At 32.5% G+C, this 19932-nt stretch overlaps 1 protein-coding gene across 3 annotated transcripts in view; it reads right to left on the reverse strand.

The window, feature by feature from the left end:
* Positions 1 to 13894: 13894 nt before the first annotated feature.
* Positions 13895 to 19932, reverse strand: part of LOC139847584 (uncharacterized) — a 303574-nt gene continuing 297536 nt past the window's right edge. For 2 of the 3 annotated variants that reach the window (XM_071837283.1, XM_071837281.1), the window contains one exon: positions 13895 to 14444. In XM_071837283.1, coding sequence (XP_071693384.1) covers positions 14114 to 14444 — 331 coding nt within the window. In that variant the 3' untranslated portion in view covers positions 13895 to 14113. Of the gene's footprint in view, positions 14555 to 14653; positions 15214 to 19932 lie in introns of all 3 variants that reach the window. The other variant, XM_071837280.1, reaches the window with a different exon arrangement.

Here is a 19932-nt window from a genome sequence, read left to right on the forward strand (position 1 = left end):
TTAGGTCGACCATTCTTAGTGTCCACCGGGGCGTTATTTGATGTAAGAAATGGTAGAATGACACTTAGTAGTGATGACAAATCGATCACCTTTATGATTCGAAAGTCTAAATCTCCACCAACCAAAACCGTTGAACCAGCAAAAATGATTGGTAAGAACCATGTTGTTTTACCAACTCCAACGGTAGTGCTTAGCAATAATAAAACGCCTAAGTGTGGGGAAAATGAAGTAACACCTAATGATGACCTGATAACAAAGAACCCCGTTGTTGATACGAAATTAAATGACCCCGTTATTAATAGTTCAATGAAGAAACTTATTAAACGGATTCGCGATGCTAGAACCAAGGGGAACTTTAAGTTATGTAACCGGTTAGTATCCAATCTATCACCTAAAGAAAAGGAGAAACTAGTTGAAATTGTGGATATTACACAGGAATCCGACCAATGGTTAAAGAAAAAGTCACGGATATGCAAGTTGATTATGGACCAAGAGAAATTGACGATGAAGTTAATCACAATTTCGACACCACAGCTACCTAAGTGTGGGGAGATTTAAATGTTCTAAAAAGAAAATGCTGTCTAGAGTTAATTGTTCTGTTCTCGTGTAGTTCCGAGAATGGAATCCGATTGGTCTTTTCCGCTAGCAGACACTAAAGAACTAGTTTTCTCCCACCATTCTGAATTTTTATTTTTTAGGTTTTAATTAATATGCCTTTTAAATTTAAGTTTTGTGTGATTTTAAAAACAAAATTTACTTTATTTCATTAAGTTTAAAAAATTGATTTCTAAAATTCGTCGTGAGTTGAAGACTAGGTCGTTGAACCGAAATTACTTTACCCAAGGACGGGGCGATAAATTTTGTTATCATTATTTTTTTAATTTTATTGATCTAAAGTATGCAAAAATATATATATATATATATATATATATATATATATATATATATATATATATATATTATATTTTATAAATTTTTAAACGTGGGATAATATATCAAACTTTAAAAATATGTATATATATGTTTGTATTTTATGTTATGTACAAAACAGGGTAAAACAGCGCACTTTCAAAGAATGTCATTAAGTTCAGCAAAAGCTTCTAATTTTGACGACAAGACGCAAAATATCAAATGTGATATAAAACAACATGTTTGCAAACTCGGTATTTCCAATAACTTTTCTACACTAATCACCCTCATGAATTTATAATTAGAGTCTGATTTCATGCAAATGAGGGCATTGCATGATCTTAAGTGTGGGGAAGGGTTATAAATTCTCTCGGGTTTACACTTGGTTTATTTGCCAAATTTTGCGAAAATTTGAAAAATTTTCAATTAAATGAAATCAAAATCATGTTTATATATATTTATGAACGATGAAAACTAGGTGTTAATACCGAAATTATTGTTACCTCAAAAAGGACATAAATTGAGAAACAACCCAAAACGCTTGAATTCATTTAAAATGGAATAAAGGAGAATAAAAAGGCAAAGAAAGAAACTAAGTGTGGGGAGAATATACCAAGTTATTCAATTAAAAACTATCTATCACATGTTTGTGTAAAGTTTATTGCAGGTGCTTTTGTTTTGGACTAAATTAACTGTTTTACCCGATTTATTGTAATACTTTTGAAAGAAGAGATGGATCTACACGATGAATCAATTCCATCATTAAAAGGAAGTAAAGTCTTCCGAAAAAGACACGCGCTTCTTGATTTAGGTCAAGAAGTTGTCGTCCAGACCAGCTGTAGGTTGACGAAAAATCTAGAAAAGTCATCTCTAAAATCAGCAGGAAATCCACGGACCTCAGCATCAAACAGGGTCGCCAGGTGGTCAGATTTATCCTAACCATGAGAAGGATTTATCTCGTACAATGGGGAGGCACCGTGAAAATTAGCTTGATAAGACTAATGAATCAGATCCCCAGAAAGGATAATCTCCTTAAAGATTAAAAATCAGCATTTAAGCCTGATATTACTCAATCCTTGATATTGACCTTAAAGATTGAGAATTCAAACTCATGGAATTCAATGATATCTAAACTCGAGCTTGAACGAGAAAATATTTTGATCAAAAATACAAACCGATTTGTTTTCTGAAAACCCATTTTCAATGCGTTCATCACCATTGAACGTAAAATCCTAGGAATTCACCTGGAATTCATTAGGTCACCTGAACCAAATCGGGTGTCAACCGTAAGAACGGTGGTTGCATAGCATGGTCGGAGACAGGACCTTGTGCCAGACCAAAAAATCATAGGATGATCTTTACTATTGCTCCTACCAAGGATAGTACTAGCATCCGACACGTCAAAAGACCATAATCATCTGCATGTCATGGGACATTGCCTTAACAGTTTCTTGTTCATCGCTTTCCTTTACAACCGGACGGTAGTTTACCGAAAGGTAATATATGGAACAAGTAAACTGGATGTGTGCTTTCCGATACAGGGATAGCAGTGGATTACACGAACCTAAAAGTTTTTAGCCAAAATATTGATCCACAAATATATTTTGCAACAACGAATGGTGGGTCAAATCAGAAAACTTATCTAGGGTAAAATCTAGATTGAATTTTCAAAAGATCAAATGTTTTCATAAAGATCCAATTTCCTTAAGGATCTACATTTTTATAGTCATGTGGGACTGTAAACCGCCTTTCAAATGTGCACTTTGCTTTGGAAACCGAAAGTAAATCGGCTATTTGATTGCAAGTGTCGTTGACCTAAACCCAAGGCAATTATGGATGACACACCCACCTTTAACCATGGTTCTATCGTTACTATCATTGTTCATATCGCCATATCAAAATCACTGATGTATAAAGTGTGAAGAATAAAGAAGTGATTCGTGTGATGTATTTTATTTCAAGACTGTATTGCTTGAGGACAAGCAACACTCAAGTGTGGGGATATTGATAAGGCTAAAAAGGAACATATATTTCATAGCATTATCCCTCAAGAAAGACAAGATTTTAGTTGCAATTGTTCTATTTTCAAGTAATATTCGTTTATATTAAATAAGTGCGAAGACAAAAGGCAGATTCGACGAATTGAAGACACAAAGGTCCGAAAAGCTAAAAAGTACAAGATACAATTAAAGTGGTTCAATTTATTGATGAGAAACGTCTAAAAATGACAAGAGTACAAGACGCAAAACACAAAGTACACGATATAAAATAGTACGAAAGAGCGTTCGAAAATCCGGAACCGAGGCATGAACCAACTTTCAACGCTCGACGCAACGGAGCTGAAAGTACAAGTCAACTATGCACAAGAATATAATATAATATTTAAATAATTCATAATAAGAATAATATTAAATAATAAAAAGTTGTTAATTGAGCATAGTTCAGGGGTCATAAGTGAAAATTTCAATTTATCATTTGCCTATAAAAGGCCATCTAAATCGATGATTTAGATACACCTTTTTCCAATCTTCTTTCTTTCTTATGTAATTTATATTTATATTTATAATATTAAGTTTAATTTAAGATTAATAATAATTGGGTTATTGTAAGAAATGTTTTACGGGTTTTAAAGTAGGAACTCTGTCCGTGTAACGCTACGCGATTAATAATCACTGTAAGTTATGTTCTTCCTTTTTAAATTAATGTCTCGTAACTAAGTTATTATTATGCTTATTTAAGCCGAAGTAATCGTGATGTTTGACTAAATATTAAGACGGGGTTATTGGATTTTGTACCATAATTAAGGTTTGGGCAAAAGACCGACACTTGTGGAAATTGGACTATTGACTATTAATAGATGGGGGGTATTGTCTAATTGAGTGACAACTCATTGGAGTCTGTCGAACCTATCTTCAAATTAATTATCCTAATAATTAATAATGATTATGGTTGTCCTATTTAGTGACGTTCATATGGAATCTATTATAATCATTTAATTAATTATTCGGGTTGGGTAATTGATTATTCAAACTGATCAAGTGGGTAAATTAATATTCATATCTAATCAAAACAGGGGTAGATTACATACAGTGATAACTGGTGTAATTGTTGACAGAAGTGATAACTGCGTCACAGTTTAAATCCTTAATTAGTTGGAATATTTGAATTCGGGTATAAGGGTAATTTGACGAGGACACTCGCACTTTATATTTATGACCGATGGACTATTATGGATAAAAACCAGATAGGTATCAAATAAACCATGACAAAAGACAATTAACCCGAGTAACAATTAATTAAAATCAAAACGTTAAACATCATGATTACGGAAGTTTAAATAAGCATAATTGTTTTATTGTATTTTTCATCGCACTTTTATTTTCTGTCATTTTATTTTCTGTCATTTTATTTATCGCAATTTATTTTACGCACTTTAATTTTTGTCATTTATTTTTACGCTTAAAATCGACAAACCGGTCATTAAACGGTAAAACCCCCATTTTATAATAATACTACTACTTATTTATATATATATTTTTACAAATAAACTTAATAATATAGCGTTAACTTCACCAGCTCCCTGTGGAACGAACCGGACTTACTAAAAACTACACTACTCTACGATTAGGTACACTGCCTATAAGTGTTGTAGCAAGGTTTAGGTATATCCACTCGATAAATAAATAAATAAAACTTGTGTAATATTTCGTCGCATTTTGTAGTAAAAATTAATACTATTTCGTACACCCCGCTGCACACATCATTTATCACACCACCTGTTGTTAAAGCGAAAGGGTCTCGGGCCCCAATAAGCCAACTTTTTAGCCCAAATTAAAGGTTTATGATCAGAACGGTCACGATGATCGGATTGAAGGATTGCATCGGGCCACAACATTGCCCACTTGTAATTAACAAAAACTCTATCAATACGAGAGAACTTTCCAAACGGTTATTAACTTCACTAACATTTATATTTATGTTATTTAAGTTATATATGGTCGGTTATATCGCCTGAATTATATTTCTGTAATCTAACTTTTATTAACTTCACTAACATTTATATTTATGTTATTTAAGTTATATATGGTCGTTATACCGCCTGAATTATATTTCTGTAATCTAACTTTTATTAACTTCACTAACATTTATATTTATGTTATTTAAGTTATATATGGTCGGTTATACCGCCTGAATTATATTTTCTGTAATCTAACTCTTATTAACTTCACTAACATTTATATTTATGTTATCTAACATTTATGATTACTTATGCAATTAATCATTATTTATTTCATGCATACTAATGTTTATTCTTAAATTTATTATTTATGCATAATATGTTTATTCTCTTAATCTTCGTATTTATACTAAATGTATTTATACTAAATGTATTTTATAGTAATCATATTTATACTAATAAAATTCTTTTATTAAAATTATTTTAATACAACGGCAACATAACGATCGTTAACATTAATTAACGACGTTACAACAGTCATATATACATAATGGTTGTTAACGTCGATTGACGACGTTACAACGACTATATTTTTCAAATATAAATTAAACATCCCCGTTTTCACATTTTCACAAATCAATCTTCATTTTCTCAAATTACTACTCTCCAAATTTTTTTTATTAAAAGATGATTAACTCAAGGATAATTTTTCCTACTGTATTGGTCATAATAGCTATCATCCTTGTTGCTTGTACACCACTAGATGAATCTATATTTTATCCTTCCCTTATGGTTTTATTATTTGTAATCATACCATTATTCCTTTGTTTGCTACTTATGAATCTAAACTAATTCTAATTTCATGTTGTTATTTGTCTATGAAAAAAAAATTGATTATGATTATGATTATGATTTATGTTGTTCATCTTTCTGAAAATAGAAAATGTCAAACTTATCAAAGCTTGAGTTTGATGCCTTAGACGTATCGGGAACAAACTATACATCATGGGTTATGGACGTAGAAATAAATCTTGGATCATTGAGTATTCTAGAAACTTTAAAAGAAAACAATACTTGTTCCGATCAAGATAAATTAAAATCAATTGCTTTTATTCGCAAACATATTGATACCACCTTAAAACATATGTTTCTCACTATCAAAGATCCACATGTTTTATGGGAAAGTATCAAGAGTAGATTCGATAATCAAAAGGAAATATTACTCCCAGCTGCGAGGGAAGAATGGAGAAATCTAAGGTTCCAAGATTTCAAAAAGGTAAGTGAATACAGCTCGGCCATGTTCAAGATCCGTTCAAAGCTTCAATTCTGTGGTCAAGAAATAAGTGATGCTGAAATGATGGAGAAAACTTTCTCCACAATGCATTCTGCAAACATAACTGTGCAAAAAAAATTAAGATTGCAGAATTATAAAACTTTTTTCAAACTTCAAACTTATCTCTTAGTTGCAGAATTTAATAAAGAATTACTGATGAAAAATCAAGAATCTCGTCCTACCGGTGCGCTAGCATTTCCTGAAGCTAATGCTATTAACAATAATAATAATAAAAGAAGAAATGCACATGGACGAGGGCGTGGACAAGGTCGTGGCCATATTGGCCAAAACCATCATCATGGAAATTACCATAACAATAATAAAAATCATAACTATGTTCGAAATCACCCTTATGGTAATGGCCGTGGTGGTGGTCGTGGTCGTGGTGGTCGTGGTCGTGGACAAAGAAATAATAATCCACAAAATTATAAAATCCAAACACCATATAATCCCACAAATCACAATGTTGAAGAAGGCTCTTCAAAGAATGTTGAAGATTCTTGTTACCGATGTGGTAAAATTGGCCACTGGTCTAAAAACTGCCGAACAAATCAGCATTCTGTTAATCGGTATCAAGAATCCCTAAAGGGAAAATGTGACGATCGCTCCAAATCCATATGGACAATACGTCATTCATTGATTTCATTGCGAGGTATTTGACCTCTATATGATACATTTTGTAAACATTGCATTCTTTTGAAAAGGCACACCATAAATAAATATTTAAATCAAAGGTTTTCGACATCTGATGATTTCTACATATAGACAATCACCATAAATAATAGTTTACAATAGTACTTACGTTGAAAATGCAGTCAAAATAAGATACATGGTGATAATTTGGTGAATGCAACGTTTCCTTAAAAAGTATGTCATGTAAGACTCCATGCACATAGCTTGTCTAACATATAAGCAACAGCGGAAGACTTCTAGGAAACCTGAGAATAAACATGCTAACAAGTGTCAACACAAAGGTTGGTGAGTTCATAGTTTTAATGTTTCGCATAATCTGTGTATAAGGGTGGATCACAAGATTTCAGTTGTTTCATCCAGAAACGTTTATCAAAATATTCTACAAGATTGAGCACCCTGGTAACTAAACTTAACGTATATATAATTTGTACCCTTTGTATAATCATCTTAATAGTACACACAAACCAACGTATGCGCTTTTCAAATAGCATACGTCCGTTAAAAGGCTAGCGCTCTAGCTCGGATGGGGATATCAAGCCCTATGGATCCATATATAACTACTCGCGCCCACCAGTTCTTATAACCGGCAGTTACTAGTTACCAAAGCTAAGGGATTTTCGGTTCAAACTCGGTGTAGAATTTAGTATGTACTTGTATCCATTGCGTTTAAAATAAAGTGCATGTATTCTCAGCCCAAAAATATAGATTGCAAAAGCAATTAAAAAGGGAGCAAATGAAACTCACCTTAGCAGCACATAAAGTTGTTCACCAAAACGTGACCGAAACTCGGAATATCAAATAACCGTAGATCCCAAGCTAGAGAACATATGTTGGTCAATAAATGTCTATCAAGCTAGGTCAGATCATAGTGTATAACAATCCTAATGCTCGAGATCGACATACAAAAGTTATCCAAAGTCGTTTCAAAAAGTCAATTTTGACAATAGTTCAACAAAACGAGACATACCTTATATAAGGATTCATTTACTCGGTTGGTAATATTCAAAAATCCAATTTATCAATCTCGTAAACAAGTTGTTTAAATCTTAATTGTAGATTCAAAAGCAATTTCAATTAACGTTAATCATAATTCAGTTGATCATATCTTTTAATCCGTTCATCGAAATTATTCGATATCTAAATAAAAAGTTATTGATTTTTCGCCAGCTTTCCAAAAACATGTATATCATATACCTTTTACCAGTAATATATGTATTTACTTCGTGATTCATCATAACTGTTTAACAATAAAATTTAGCATACAAGCATGCATAAATATATATACTCGAGCACTAGACATGGATACACAATTAATGTATAAAAGATAAAATATGAGTGCTTACGTATCAATATTGAGATTCAATATTGTAGGAAAGTACGTAGACGCAACAGAGATGATAAACACTAGATTTGATTCACAAATATACCCTCGAACATTACCCATAACCTCCATAACAATAACCCATAATTTTCTTAGCTCTATCCCGCTCAAAAACCCATTTTGAAGGTGACACGCTCATAACCTCGTCGTAGTATTTTAGGTATATATACTACTAATAATAATATTATAATAAGATTAATAATAATAATATTAATCTTAATAATAATAATAATAATAATAATAATAATAATAATATAAAAAAAATATAATAATACAGAGGAATGAATCGAGCTTTTATAGTATGTGGCCTGCTATAGTACCTCATGCGATCGCATGAGTTTTCAGTGTTTTTGCCATGCGATCGCATGGCCGCCTTATCCTGTTTTTGTTTGCTAGTTCATCGACATCAAATAGTTTTACTGTAGCAAATAGTGTCTACTGTAGCAAATAGTGTTTACTGTAGCAAATCAATGTAGCAAAGTCGTTTTCACTGTAGCACTGTAGCAAAATACGGTTTCACTGTAGCAAATAGTGTTTTAATGTAGCAAATAGTGTTTTACGGTAGGAAAGTCATTTTACTGTAGCAAATAGTATTTTACGGTAGGAAAGTCGTTTTTACTTGTACATATATATATATATATATACATACATATAATTGTTCATGAATCGTCGAGAGCAGTCAAATGTAATTTAATACATGAAACAGTTCTAAAATTTTAAGATTCAACTTCATAGACTTTGCTTATCGTGTCGGAAACATTAAATCATTTAAAGATAAAGTTTAAATTTGGTCAGAAATTTCCGGGTCATCACAGAAAACGAAAAGAAGCAAATCTTGTGGATGATCTTGATACAAAAATCATTGAGCCAACTTGTGACTATTTTAATGAATAAATTTCTAATATCTATATATATAGATATCCTATTATATGTTCTCGTTAAATAAATGGTTGTAGATTTTTTAATCTACATCATATCTAGTTTACTACAAATTTCCTTATCATGTGCTATCATTTGTAACATGTTTTGAATGTAATATATTGATGAATTATGTATTCATTATTTGTTTCTCATATTTTTTTTTTTGAAGTTCATGATGTATACTGGTGGAATAAAAGATCAGTTAAATGGTGGAGATATTTGTATTGCAGACAGTGGTGCCACTCACACCATACTCAAATCTAAAAAATATTTCACAGACTTGAAAGCAACGGAAGGAACTATACATACTATATCAGGTCCTGTGGACTTAATAAAAGGAATGGGAAAGGCAAAATTCATGTTACCAAATGGTACGAATTTTCTGATAAATAATGCCTTATTTTCTCCAATGTCAAAGAGAAATTTATTAAGTTTCTCTGACATATACCAAAATGGATATGATTATCAGTCAGTGACAACAGAAAATGAAAAATATTTAAGTATCACTGATAAGAATCGTGTAATTGAAAAACTACCAAGACTTTATTCTGGTTTACATTATACACATATAAATGTACCTGAAGTAAATGTGGTAGTTAAAGAAAAATCATGTGATCCTGTAATGATCAGTTTGTGGCATGAGAGATTAGGCCACCCAGGATCAACAATGATGAAAAGAATAATACAAAATACACATGGACATCCATTGGCAGATCAAAAGATCCCTCATGATGCACTTATCCCATGTACATCATGCTCAATTGGAAAGTTGATAATAAGACCATCACCTCTTAAGGTTGAAAAAGAATCACCAATGTTTCTTGAAAGAATTCAAGGTGATATATGTGAACCAATTCATCTACCATGTGGACCATTTAGATATTTTATGGTTCTAATAGACGCATCTAGTAGATGGTCTCATGTTTGTCTATTATCAAGTCGAAATATGGCATTTGCAAAATTTCTTGCTCAAATTATTAAATTGAGAGCACATTTCCCTGATTATACTATTAAAAAGGTGAGACTAGATAATGCCGGTGAGTTTACGTCTCAAGCATTTAATAACTTTTGCATGTCTATTGGGATTATTGTTGAACATCCCGTTGCCCATGTGCATACACAAAATGGTTTAACTGAATCATTAATTAAACGATAGCAGCTAATAGCTAGACCATTGATAATGCGAACAAAACTCCCAGTATCTGTATGGGGCCATGCAATTTTGCATGCTGCATCATTAATTCGCATTAGACCAAGCGCAAGTCATACATATTCTCCCTTGCAACTTGCTTTTGGCCATCAGCCAAATATTTCCCACCTTAGAACATTTGGTTGTGCGGTTTATGTCCCTATCGCACCACCACAACGCACTAAAATGGGTCCTCAAAGAAGGATGGGAATATATGTTGGATATGAAACATCTTCAATAATAAGATATATTGAACCCATGACGGGTGATGTTTTTACAGCACGTTTTGCTGATTGTCACTTTAATGAAACATTATTCCCTAGATTAGGGGGAGAAATAAAAAATAAAGAAAATGATGTTTCATGGTGTGAACCTCAATTAATGTATCTTGATCCTCGCACAAAAGAATGCGAGACCGAAGTTCAAAAAATAATGCATATGCAAGAACTTGCGAATAAATTGCCTGATGCATTTACAGATACAAAAAGAGTGACTAAATCATATATACCAGCAGCAAATGCTCCAGATCGAATTGAAATTCCAAAAAATGATGTCATTCTTGAGTCTTTGCCACGCTAGAAACGTGGGAGACCAATTGGTTCCAAAGATAAAAATCCTCGAAAAAGAAAATCAGCTGATAATGAGGTAAAAGAAAGTGTTCAAAAAGAACTACAAATCAATACTCCTTCTGCAGAGGAGATTGATGATGTCAATGCGGAATTTTCAATCAATTATGCACATTCAAAAATATTATGGAACCGAAATGAAATGAAAAATCTTGATGAGATATTTTCATATAATGTTGCATATGACATCATGAATGATGATGATGATCCAGAACCAAAATCTGTCATGGAATGTCAAAATAGACATGATTGGGATCATTGGAAAGGAGCAATACGAGCTGAATTTGAATCGCTCAATAAAAGAAAAGTTTTCGGATCTATCATTCTCACACCTAAAGATGTGAAACCTGTGAGATATAGATGGGTTTTTGTGCGAAAAAGAAATGAGAAAAATGAAGTTAGAAGGTATAAAGCTAGACTTGTAGCTCAAGGTTTTTCTCAAAGACCAGGAATTGATTATGAGGAAACTTATTCTCCTGTTATGGATGCAATTACTTTTAGATACTTAATCAGCCTGGCAGTTTCTAAAAATTTAGAAATGCATCTCATGGATGTTGTGACTGCTTATCTTTATAGATCACTTGATAGTGATATATATATGAAGATACCTGAAGGATTTAAGGTATCAGAAGCAACCAATGCAAAACTCAAAGAAATGTACTCAATCAAGTTACAAAGGTCTTTATATGGGTTGAAACAATCGGGTCGCATGTGGTATAAACGATTAAGTGATTACTTGATAAGCAAAGGGTATACCAATAACCTTGTTTGCCCTTGTGTTTTCATTAAGAAAACAGCATTCGGATATGTGATCATAGCTGTTTATGTTAATGATCTTAACATCATAGGGACAAATAAAGAGATCCATGAAGCCATTCAACTTCTAAAGAAAGAATTTGAGATGAAAGATCTCGGAAAAACCAAGTATTGCCTTGGTTTACAAATTGAGCATATGCCTAATGGTTTACTTGTACATCAATCAACATATACTGAAAAGGTTTTGAAACGCTTCAATATGGACAAAGCAAAACCATTAAGTACTCCCATGGTTGTTAGATCACTCAATGTTGAAAATGATCCATTTCGTCCATGTGAAGATCATGAAGATATTCTTGGACCAGAAGTACCATATCTTAGCGCAATTGGAGCTCTGATGTATCTTATAAATTGTACGAGACCTGACATTTCTTTTGCAGTTAATTTGTTAGCAAGATTCAGCTCAGCACCTACAAAAAGACACTGGAACGGGATCAAACACATATTTCGATATCTTCGAGGAACGGCTGCTTTAGGATTATTTTATTCTAACAATTCAAAACAAGATTTGGTTGGATATGCAGATGCAGGTTATTTATCTGATCCTCATAAAGCTAAATCTCAAACTGGATATGTATTCCTAAATGGAGGTACAGCAATTTCATGGCGTTCTCAGAAACAAACACTTGTTGCTACATCCTCAAATCATGCCGAAGTCATTGCATTACATGAAGCTACTCGGGAATGTGTTTGGTTGAGATCAATGACACAACTCATTACTGATTCTTGTGGACTAGAACTTAATAAAAGTCCAACAACTATCTATGAAGATAATGCAGCTTGCATAGCACAGATGAAGGAAGGGTACATCAAAAGTGATCGAACAAAACATATACCTTCCAGATTCTTCTCATATACTCAAGGTCTCATCAATGACAACCAGATTGAAATGATATACGTTCAATCTAGCAAAAACTCTGCTGATCTTTTTACCAAAACACTTCCAACTGCTATTTTCAGAACACACATTCACAATATTGGCATGAGGCATGTTCAAAAGATGTAAAAGCTCAACGATGTCTACTTGAGGGGGAGTCAATTCTATGCTGCACTCTTTTTCCCTTAGCTAAAGTTTTTTCCCACTGGGTTTTCTTTAGCAAGGTTTTTAACGAGACAGTACTAGTTTCTCTCTAAATAAAATTGTCAGCCAAGGGGGAGTGTTGTGACAAAATCATTTCTAAAAGTCAAATTTTTGGCTGCACAATTTTATAAGCCATTAAATGTACAGTTCATATTTGTAGTATAAATATGTGGGTTATGATGATGTATTTTTTACACCATTTCTTAATACATATACTTCTTACATATACATTTACTCCATTGGTTTACTTGTTTTAATCAAGTAGTCTATAGTCAAGAACCAGACAACTAAAGGTAGTTATAAAACTCCTAAATTATAACACTAATCTTATATAAGAAAAAATATGTTAACTTAGGGACATTTTGGTTTATATTAGACTTAATTACATGAATAGTCACTGTGGTTTGTCAAATCTTGCAAATTTGGTCACTATGGTTGTATTTTTGCAAGTTTAGTCATTAGGGTTTTAAAAATTACAAGTTTAATCACTTAAGTTGACACGAAGGTTTGTTTTGTAGATTTTCTATATAGATACCAAGTTTTAGCTAGACGTTATCATCACAAACTAAAAAAATAATTATGACACTTGTAGGACCCATATGTTTGTATCTCATCCGCATCAAGAATCCATTGTGATTGTAATATATATAAAGACTAGACGAGACTTTTCTCAGTCATATAAAAAGCCACAGAGCAAGATGAGTATAGGGGATATGCCCATTACATGTAAAAGTCACGTGCATATATCAGAAGATAACTTGCATACTACCATGGTTGTAAAATGGTTGTAAGTTCCATGACTAGTCCGACTAATCCCCGACTAGTCACAATTTTTAGATAGGCGGACTAGTCATAATTTTGAAGTAGGCCAACTGGTCCCCGAACATTCTCCGACTCGGCCGATTAATTTGATCAAAGTTGTCAAAGGTCCAATTTAGCCTGTCAAAGTCGAATTTATTACTTCAAAGAAGAAGTTATTCATCACAGTCGGTCAAAGTATGTCATATAAAGTCAAAGTTAAAATTGGTTAACTTGACCGATTAAGTCCCTACCAAGTCTAACAGATTAGTCCCGACTAGCAACTTTAACAACCTTACATACTAGGGTGTTAGAACCCGCACACAAATAACCTTCGTGTTGGGTCCCACAAATGATATACAATCTAGATGGTAAAAAAACAGAATGAAAAAGGAAGACAATACAATACTAACTACATTGATTTTTTTCGCCAAGACATATCTCAAGTATAGCATGTCTTGATTTAGCACGGAATGCATGTTGTACAAGAGGGATGATTCGGATTGGAAGTTGATTGATTTCATTGCTTCTGCAAAGACTAACGCACTTCTTCAAGTCTTCATCGCCTTCTAGCTCCATCCATAATGGTCGTCGACTCAACCCCCCAAGTGAGAACGTCACCCTGTAATCATTGTCGGAGGAAACCAGATCATGAAACCTTAGGGAGATTTTTGTCTTCAGATCTTCAAATTCAACCGAGGCCGACACGTAGATACGCACATCCTCCTTGCAATCTTCTTCTTCTTCTTCTTCTTCTTTCAATGCTAAGAATTCGAAACGTTTTGCAGCATGGTTGTCAACATCTTCAACGGTTGCCCATTTAAGGGCATCCTCAGACTTCTTAATCGTCTGTAATCAAAACAAGGACAATAATAAATTATTACTGTATTATTTATTACATAAATACATAAGAAGGAATGGTTAGATTCGAGTGAAGAAAACACAAACCTTTAAAGGTTTTTCCAATTCTTTAAAAGTGTCAACATCTACAATAATCGGATGACCACCAAGTTGTGCCCCAGATGATAACTTGAAACTTGGCCAACAACTCTTTAGTCTTTCAAAGAGTGAATCCAAGAACACATAAGGGTTGTGGATGTTGTTGTCATCTAATTTGAATATCATCTCATACACATAATCAACATGTTCAATGTTAATATTCTTCATACATATGGCAAGAAAGCAGCAAGATTCAACAGCAGTGGCAGGGATCAATCCTTTTTTCTCCCCTTTAATATATTTTAATTTTGTAAAGTATGTTTCGTATGTTTCAAGCGCCTTAAGAGTGAGTCCACCAAACCCATCACCTATATTAATACATTGATTCACATAATCGAAAAATACATCTTTAAAATACATGTCTGTAGACCATAAACACTGGGCAATCCCATTTGTAGTATAACCATAAGTCCAAACTTCACAAAGAACTAGGCCATGATCGTTTTTAAGGATCCGCATCGCATCTCGAGCTTCATCTACTGCATCTTGAATTTCACACACGCCGTTGGCTTGTTATTAAAAAAAAAAAAAAAAAAAAATGCATTTGTTATAATTCAGTAGGCTTATAACTACCTTTAATGGTTATAAGAACAAAGAGAGAAAAAGAGAGAAGAAGGAGAGAAGAAATATTGATATTGATATTTCAAGAGAAATGGTGCACCTTAAATGGTTACCATACATGTCTATTTATAGTATAAAATATTACTATGCAAGAAATATAATAATAATAAAATTAACATCCAATCTAGATATTTTATAACACAATCTAGATATTTTATAACACTCCCCCTTGGATGACAATTTTATTAGAGAATAACTAGTACTGCCTCGTTAAAAACCTTGCTAAAGAAAACTCATTGGGATAAAACTTTAGCTAAGGGAAAAAGAGTGCAGCATAAAGTTGACTCCCCCTCAAGTAGGCAACGCCTGAGTTGTTACATCTTCTGAACATGCCTCATGCCAATATTATGAACGTGTGTTCTGAAAATAGCAGTTAGCAGTGCTTTGGTATAAAGATCAGCAGAGTTGTTGATTGAACGTATCTCATTTTAATCTGGTTGTCTTTTACGATATCTTGAGTATATGAGAAAAATCTGAGGTTTTCATCTGAAACTGTATCATCTAAATCTTTTATGTACAAGTTTGACCCTCGTGATTTGTCTACAGTCTCCTTCATGGTTTGTTCAAACCGTTGTTTCAGTTCCTATTCCCTTTCAGTCTTTTTCTGAGCCTTACCAATATACCATTCTTTTCCATCAAACTTATGACCGTTAAGACCGTTTATAGCTTTAGCGCCTCGTCAGCATTTATGTTTTGTTATGTCATTTTTGATACTCTTCTTTCATTTGTATTATGTAAGCTGTATTATCTTCATAGATAGTTGTTACGCTTTTATAGCGTTCTAGTCCACAAGAATCAATAATGATTTGTATCATTGATCTTAACTAAAATCATTCCCGAGTAGCTTCATGTAATGCAATCACTTCGGCATGATTTGATGATGTTGCAACAAGTGTTTGTTTTGAGAACGTCATGATATTGCGGTGCCTCCATTTAGGAATACATATCCAGTTTGAGATTTAGCTTTATGTAGATCGGATAAATAATCTGCATCTGTATAACCAAACCAATCTTGTTTCGAGTTGTTAGAATAAAATAATTATAAATCAGTAGTTCCCCGAAGGTATCAAACTATTTGTTTGATCCCATTCCAATGTCTTTTGGTAGGGGCTGAGCTGAACCTTGTCAACAAATTAACTGCAAAAGAAATGTCAGATCTTGTATAATCTATAAGATACATAAGAACCTCAATTGCACTAAAATATAGAACTTCCGATCTGTTAAAATTTTCATGATCTTCGCAGGGATGAAATAGATCAGTGTCAATATTGAGTGATCTAACAACAATGAGTTTGTCTTTAAAAAAAATGTTTTAAAATCTTTTCGGTATAAGTTGTTTGATGTACAAGTAAACCATTAGGCATATGCTCAATTTGCAATCCAAGGTAATACTTGGTTTTTTCAAGATCTTTCATTTCAAAATAATTCTTTAGAAGTTGAATGATTTCATAGATCTCTTTATTTGTTTATATGATGTTAAGAACATTGACATAAACAACTACGATCTCATATCCGAACATTGTTTTTATAAAACATACGTGCAAAATAAGTTTATATTTATACTCTTTTTTTTTATCAAGTAGTCATTTAATCGGTTATACCACATACGTCCCGTTTGTATAAACCCACTTAGAAATCTTTGTGATTTAATGGAATATATTCCCTTGGGTTTTACATTAGATGCTTATGATACCTTAACCCTTTAGGTATATTCATATATATCACTATTAAGTGATCCATACAGATAAGTAGTAACAACATTCATGAGATGCATTTAAATAACTACCAGGTTGATTAAGTATCTAATAAGTAATTGTATCCATTACAGGAGGATAATTTTTCCTCCTAATTCATTTCTGGTCTTTGTGGGAAATATTGAGTTACAAGTCTAGTTTTGCCTTGTAACTTCATTTGCACATTTCTTTTCGGATAAAAATTCATTTGTATCCCATACGTTTCACATCTTTAAAAGTGATAACGATTGATCCGAAAACTTTTCTTTTATCGAGCGATTCTAATTCAGCTCTTATTGCTCCTTTCCATTGACCTCAATCATGTCCATTTTGTATATTCAATGACAGATTTTAGTTCCAGATCATCATCTTTATTCATGATGTCATTGTAACATTATATGAAAATATCTCATAGAGATTTTAGTTTCATTTCGGTTCCATAATATTGCATAATTTATCGCAATTTTAGTATTTACATTTATCAATATCCTCTGCAGAAGGAATATTGATTTGTGGTTCTTCTTGAACACTTTCTCTTACCTCATTATCAGCTGATTTTCTTTTTCGAGGATTTTTATCTTCGGAACCAATTGATCTTCCACGTTTGATGCTTGGCAAAGACTCAACAGTGACATTATTGCCAGCTTTTGGAATTTCAGTTCGAGCTGGAGCATTTATCGCTGGTATATATGATTTAGTCACTTTTTTTATATCTGTAAATGCATAAAGTAATTAATTTGCAAGTTCTTGCATATGCATTATTTTTGAACTTTCGTTTCACATTCTTTTGTGCGAGTTCAATATACCTTAATTGATGTTCACATCATGAAGCATCATTTTATTTTTTATTTTTATTTCTCCCCCTAATCTAGGGAACAATGTTTTATTAAAATGACAATCAGCAAAACGTGCTGTAAAAACATCACCCATCATGGGTTCAATATATCTTATGATTAAAGATGTTTTATATCCAAAATATATTATCATCTTTCTTTGAAGAACCATTTTATTGTGTTGTGGTGATACAATTGGAACATACACTGCACAACCAATGTTTTAAGGTAGAAAATATTTGGCTCTTGGCCAAAATCAAGTATTAAGTGAAAATATTTACGACTTCCACATGGTATAATGCGAATTAATGTCGCAGCATGTAAATTTACATGTCCACATATAAATATTGAGAGATTTGTACTCATTATCAATTGTCTAGTTATTAGCTGTAAGCGTTTATCTATTGATTCAGCTAAACCAATTTTGTGTATGCACATGAGCAACTGGATGTTCAACAACAATCCCTGTAGATATATAATGATCATTAAATGCTTGAGATGTTAACTCACCAGCATTATCAAGTCTCATCCTTTTAATGGTGTAATCAGAATAATGTGTTCTCAATTTAATAATTTGTGCAAGAAACTTTGCAAATGCCATATTACGGCTTGATAACATACAAATATTAGACCATCCGCTAGATGCGTCTATTAGAACCATGAAATATCAAAATGGTTCACATGATGGATGAATTGGTTCATATATCTTACCTTGAATTCTTTCAAGAAACATTTGTGATTCTTTTTCACAATATACTTTTCATTAATCACCATATGTGCTTTCCATTAATCACCATATGTGTTTTTTTTTTATTTTTATAAATCACCATATGTGTTTTTTTTTTATCATATATCCTTTTCACCATATACGCTTTTAATCATATGCGCTGTGTTTTTCACCATATGCGCTTTTAATCATATGCGATTTTCATCATATGCGTTGTGCTTTTCATCATATTCGCTTTTTATCATATGCGCTTATCATATGCGATGCACTTTTTATCATATGCGCTTTTTTATGTGAATAGTAAATTAATTAATTTCGTTTTACTATTCATATGAATTAATTTAGATTTACTATTTTGTTAATTGAGTAATATATATATACATCATATACTTGTGACTCCGAAGGCTCAAATGAATTTGACCATATAGTTATACGTTGTACCTTGCACATTAATTTTCAGTAGAAGCTTTAGATGCATATTATTTTCAGTAGAAGCTTTAGATGCACTTTTTTTTTTAATCACCAAATACCACAAACACTTTGTTTGCGTTTGTTCATAGTCATCAATGAAAACCATTTTCTTTAATTTTATTTTATACAATAAAATTAACGCATCATTATTCTTTTCAAAAACAATAATCTATTGTTATTGTTCACTTGTGCCATGTTTAACAACAAAAGTCAACAACCTCTGTCTTGTTTGTTGTGGCAACCAAAAACAACCTTTGCTTTTGTTACCGAGAATCCAAGACCAAAAAACAATTAATTTTTAATTAATCTTTTATCAAAACCATAAATGATTTTATTGATCTACGTTGATATGGCCATAAAGAATTGACGGCTGACCTACTTTTGTAAGTGTATTTCGGCTATCATCCCGAAAACGCACAACGACCTTTTTTTTTTTTTTTTATGAACTATTTGTTTCATATCTAGCTTAGGCAATTATTGTGAACATTTGGTCCCTATAAGAGCATTTATTTTTTAGACTTTTAGTTGATTTGTACTTGTCACAATTAGGGATAGCACCCGCGCGTCGTGGATGCGGATCCATTGGATCCATCACCCGTACCCGCGGATTTTTTTTAAGAGACATCCAATTGAACCCTTGTTCGTTGAAACAATTTGACTATATTTTTACTCCCCATTATTAAACGGGCCATTTTGATGCACACTCTTAAAAAAATAATTTGTTTTTTAAGTTTTATTATTCAACCTCCTTTTTTCAACGGTCACGTTTTTAATAAAACATTTGACAAGTTTGGAAAAAAGTTTTTTATTGATTATCATCAAAAGTTTTCTATTGTCACTCTA

The sequence above is a fragment of the Rutidosis leptorrhynchoides genome, chromosome 5 (assembly GCF_046630445.1).
Source record: "Rutidosis leptorrhynchoides isolate AG116_Rl617_1_P2 chromosome 5, CSIRO_AGI_Rlap_v1, whole genome shotgun sequence".
In the NCBI taxonomy this organism is placed as follows: Eukaryota; Viridiplantae; Streptophyta; class Magnoliopsida; order Asterales; family Asteraceae; genus Rutidosis; species Rutidosis leptorrhynchoides.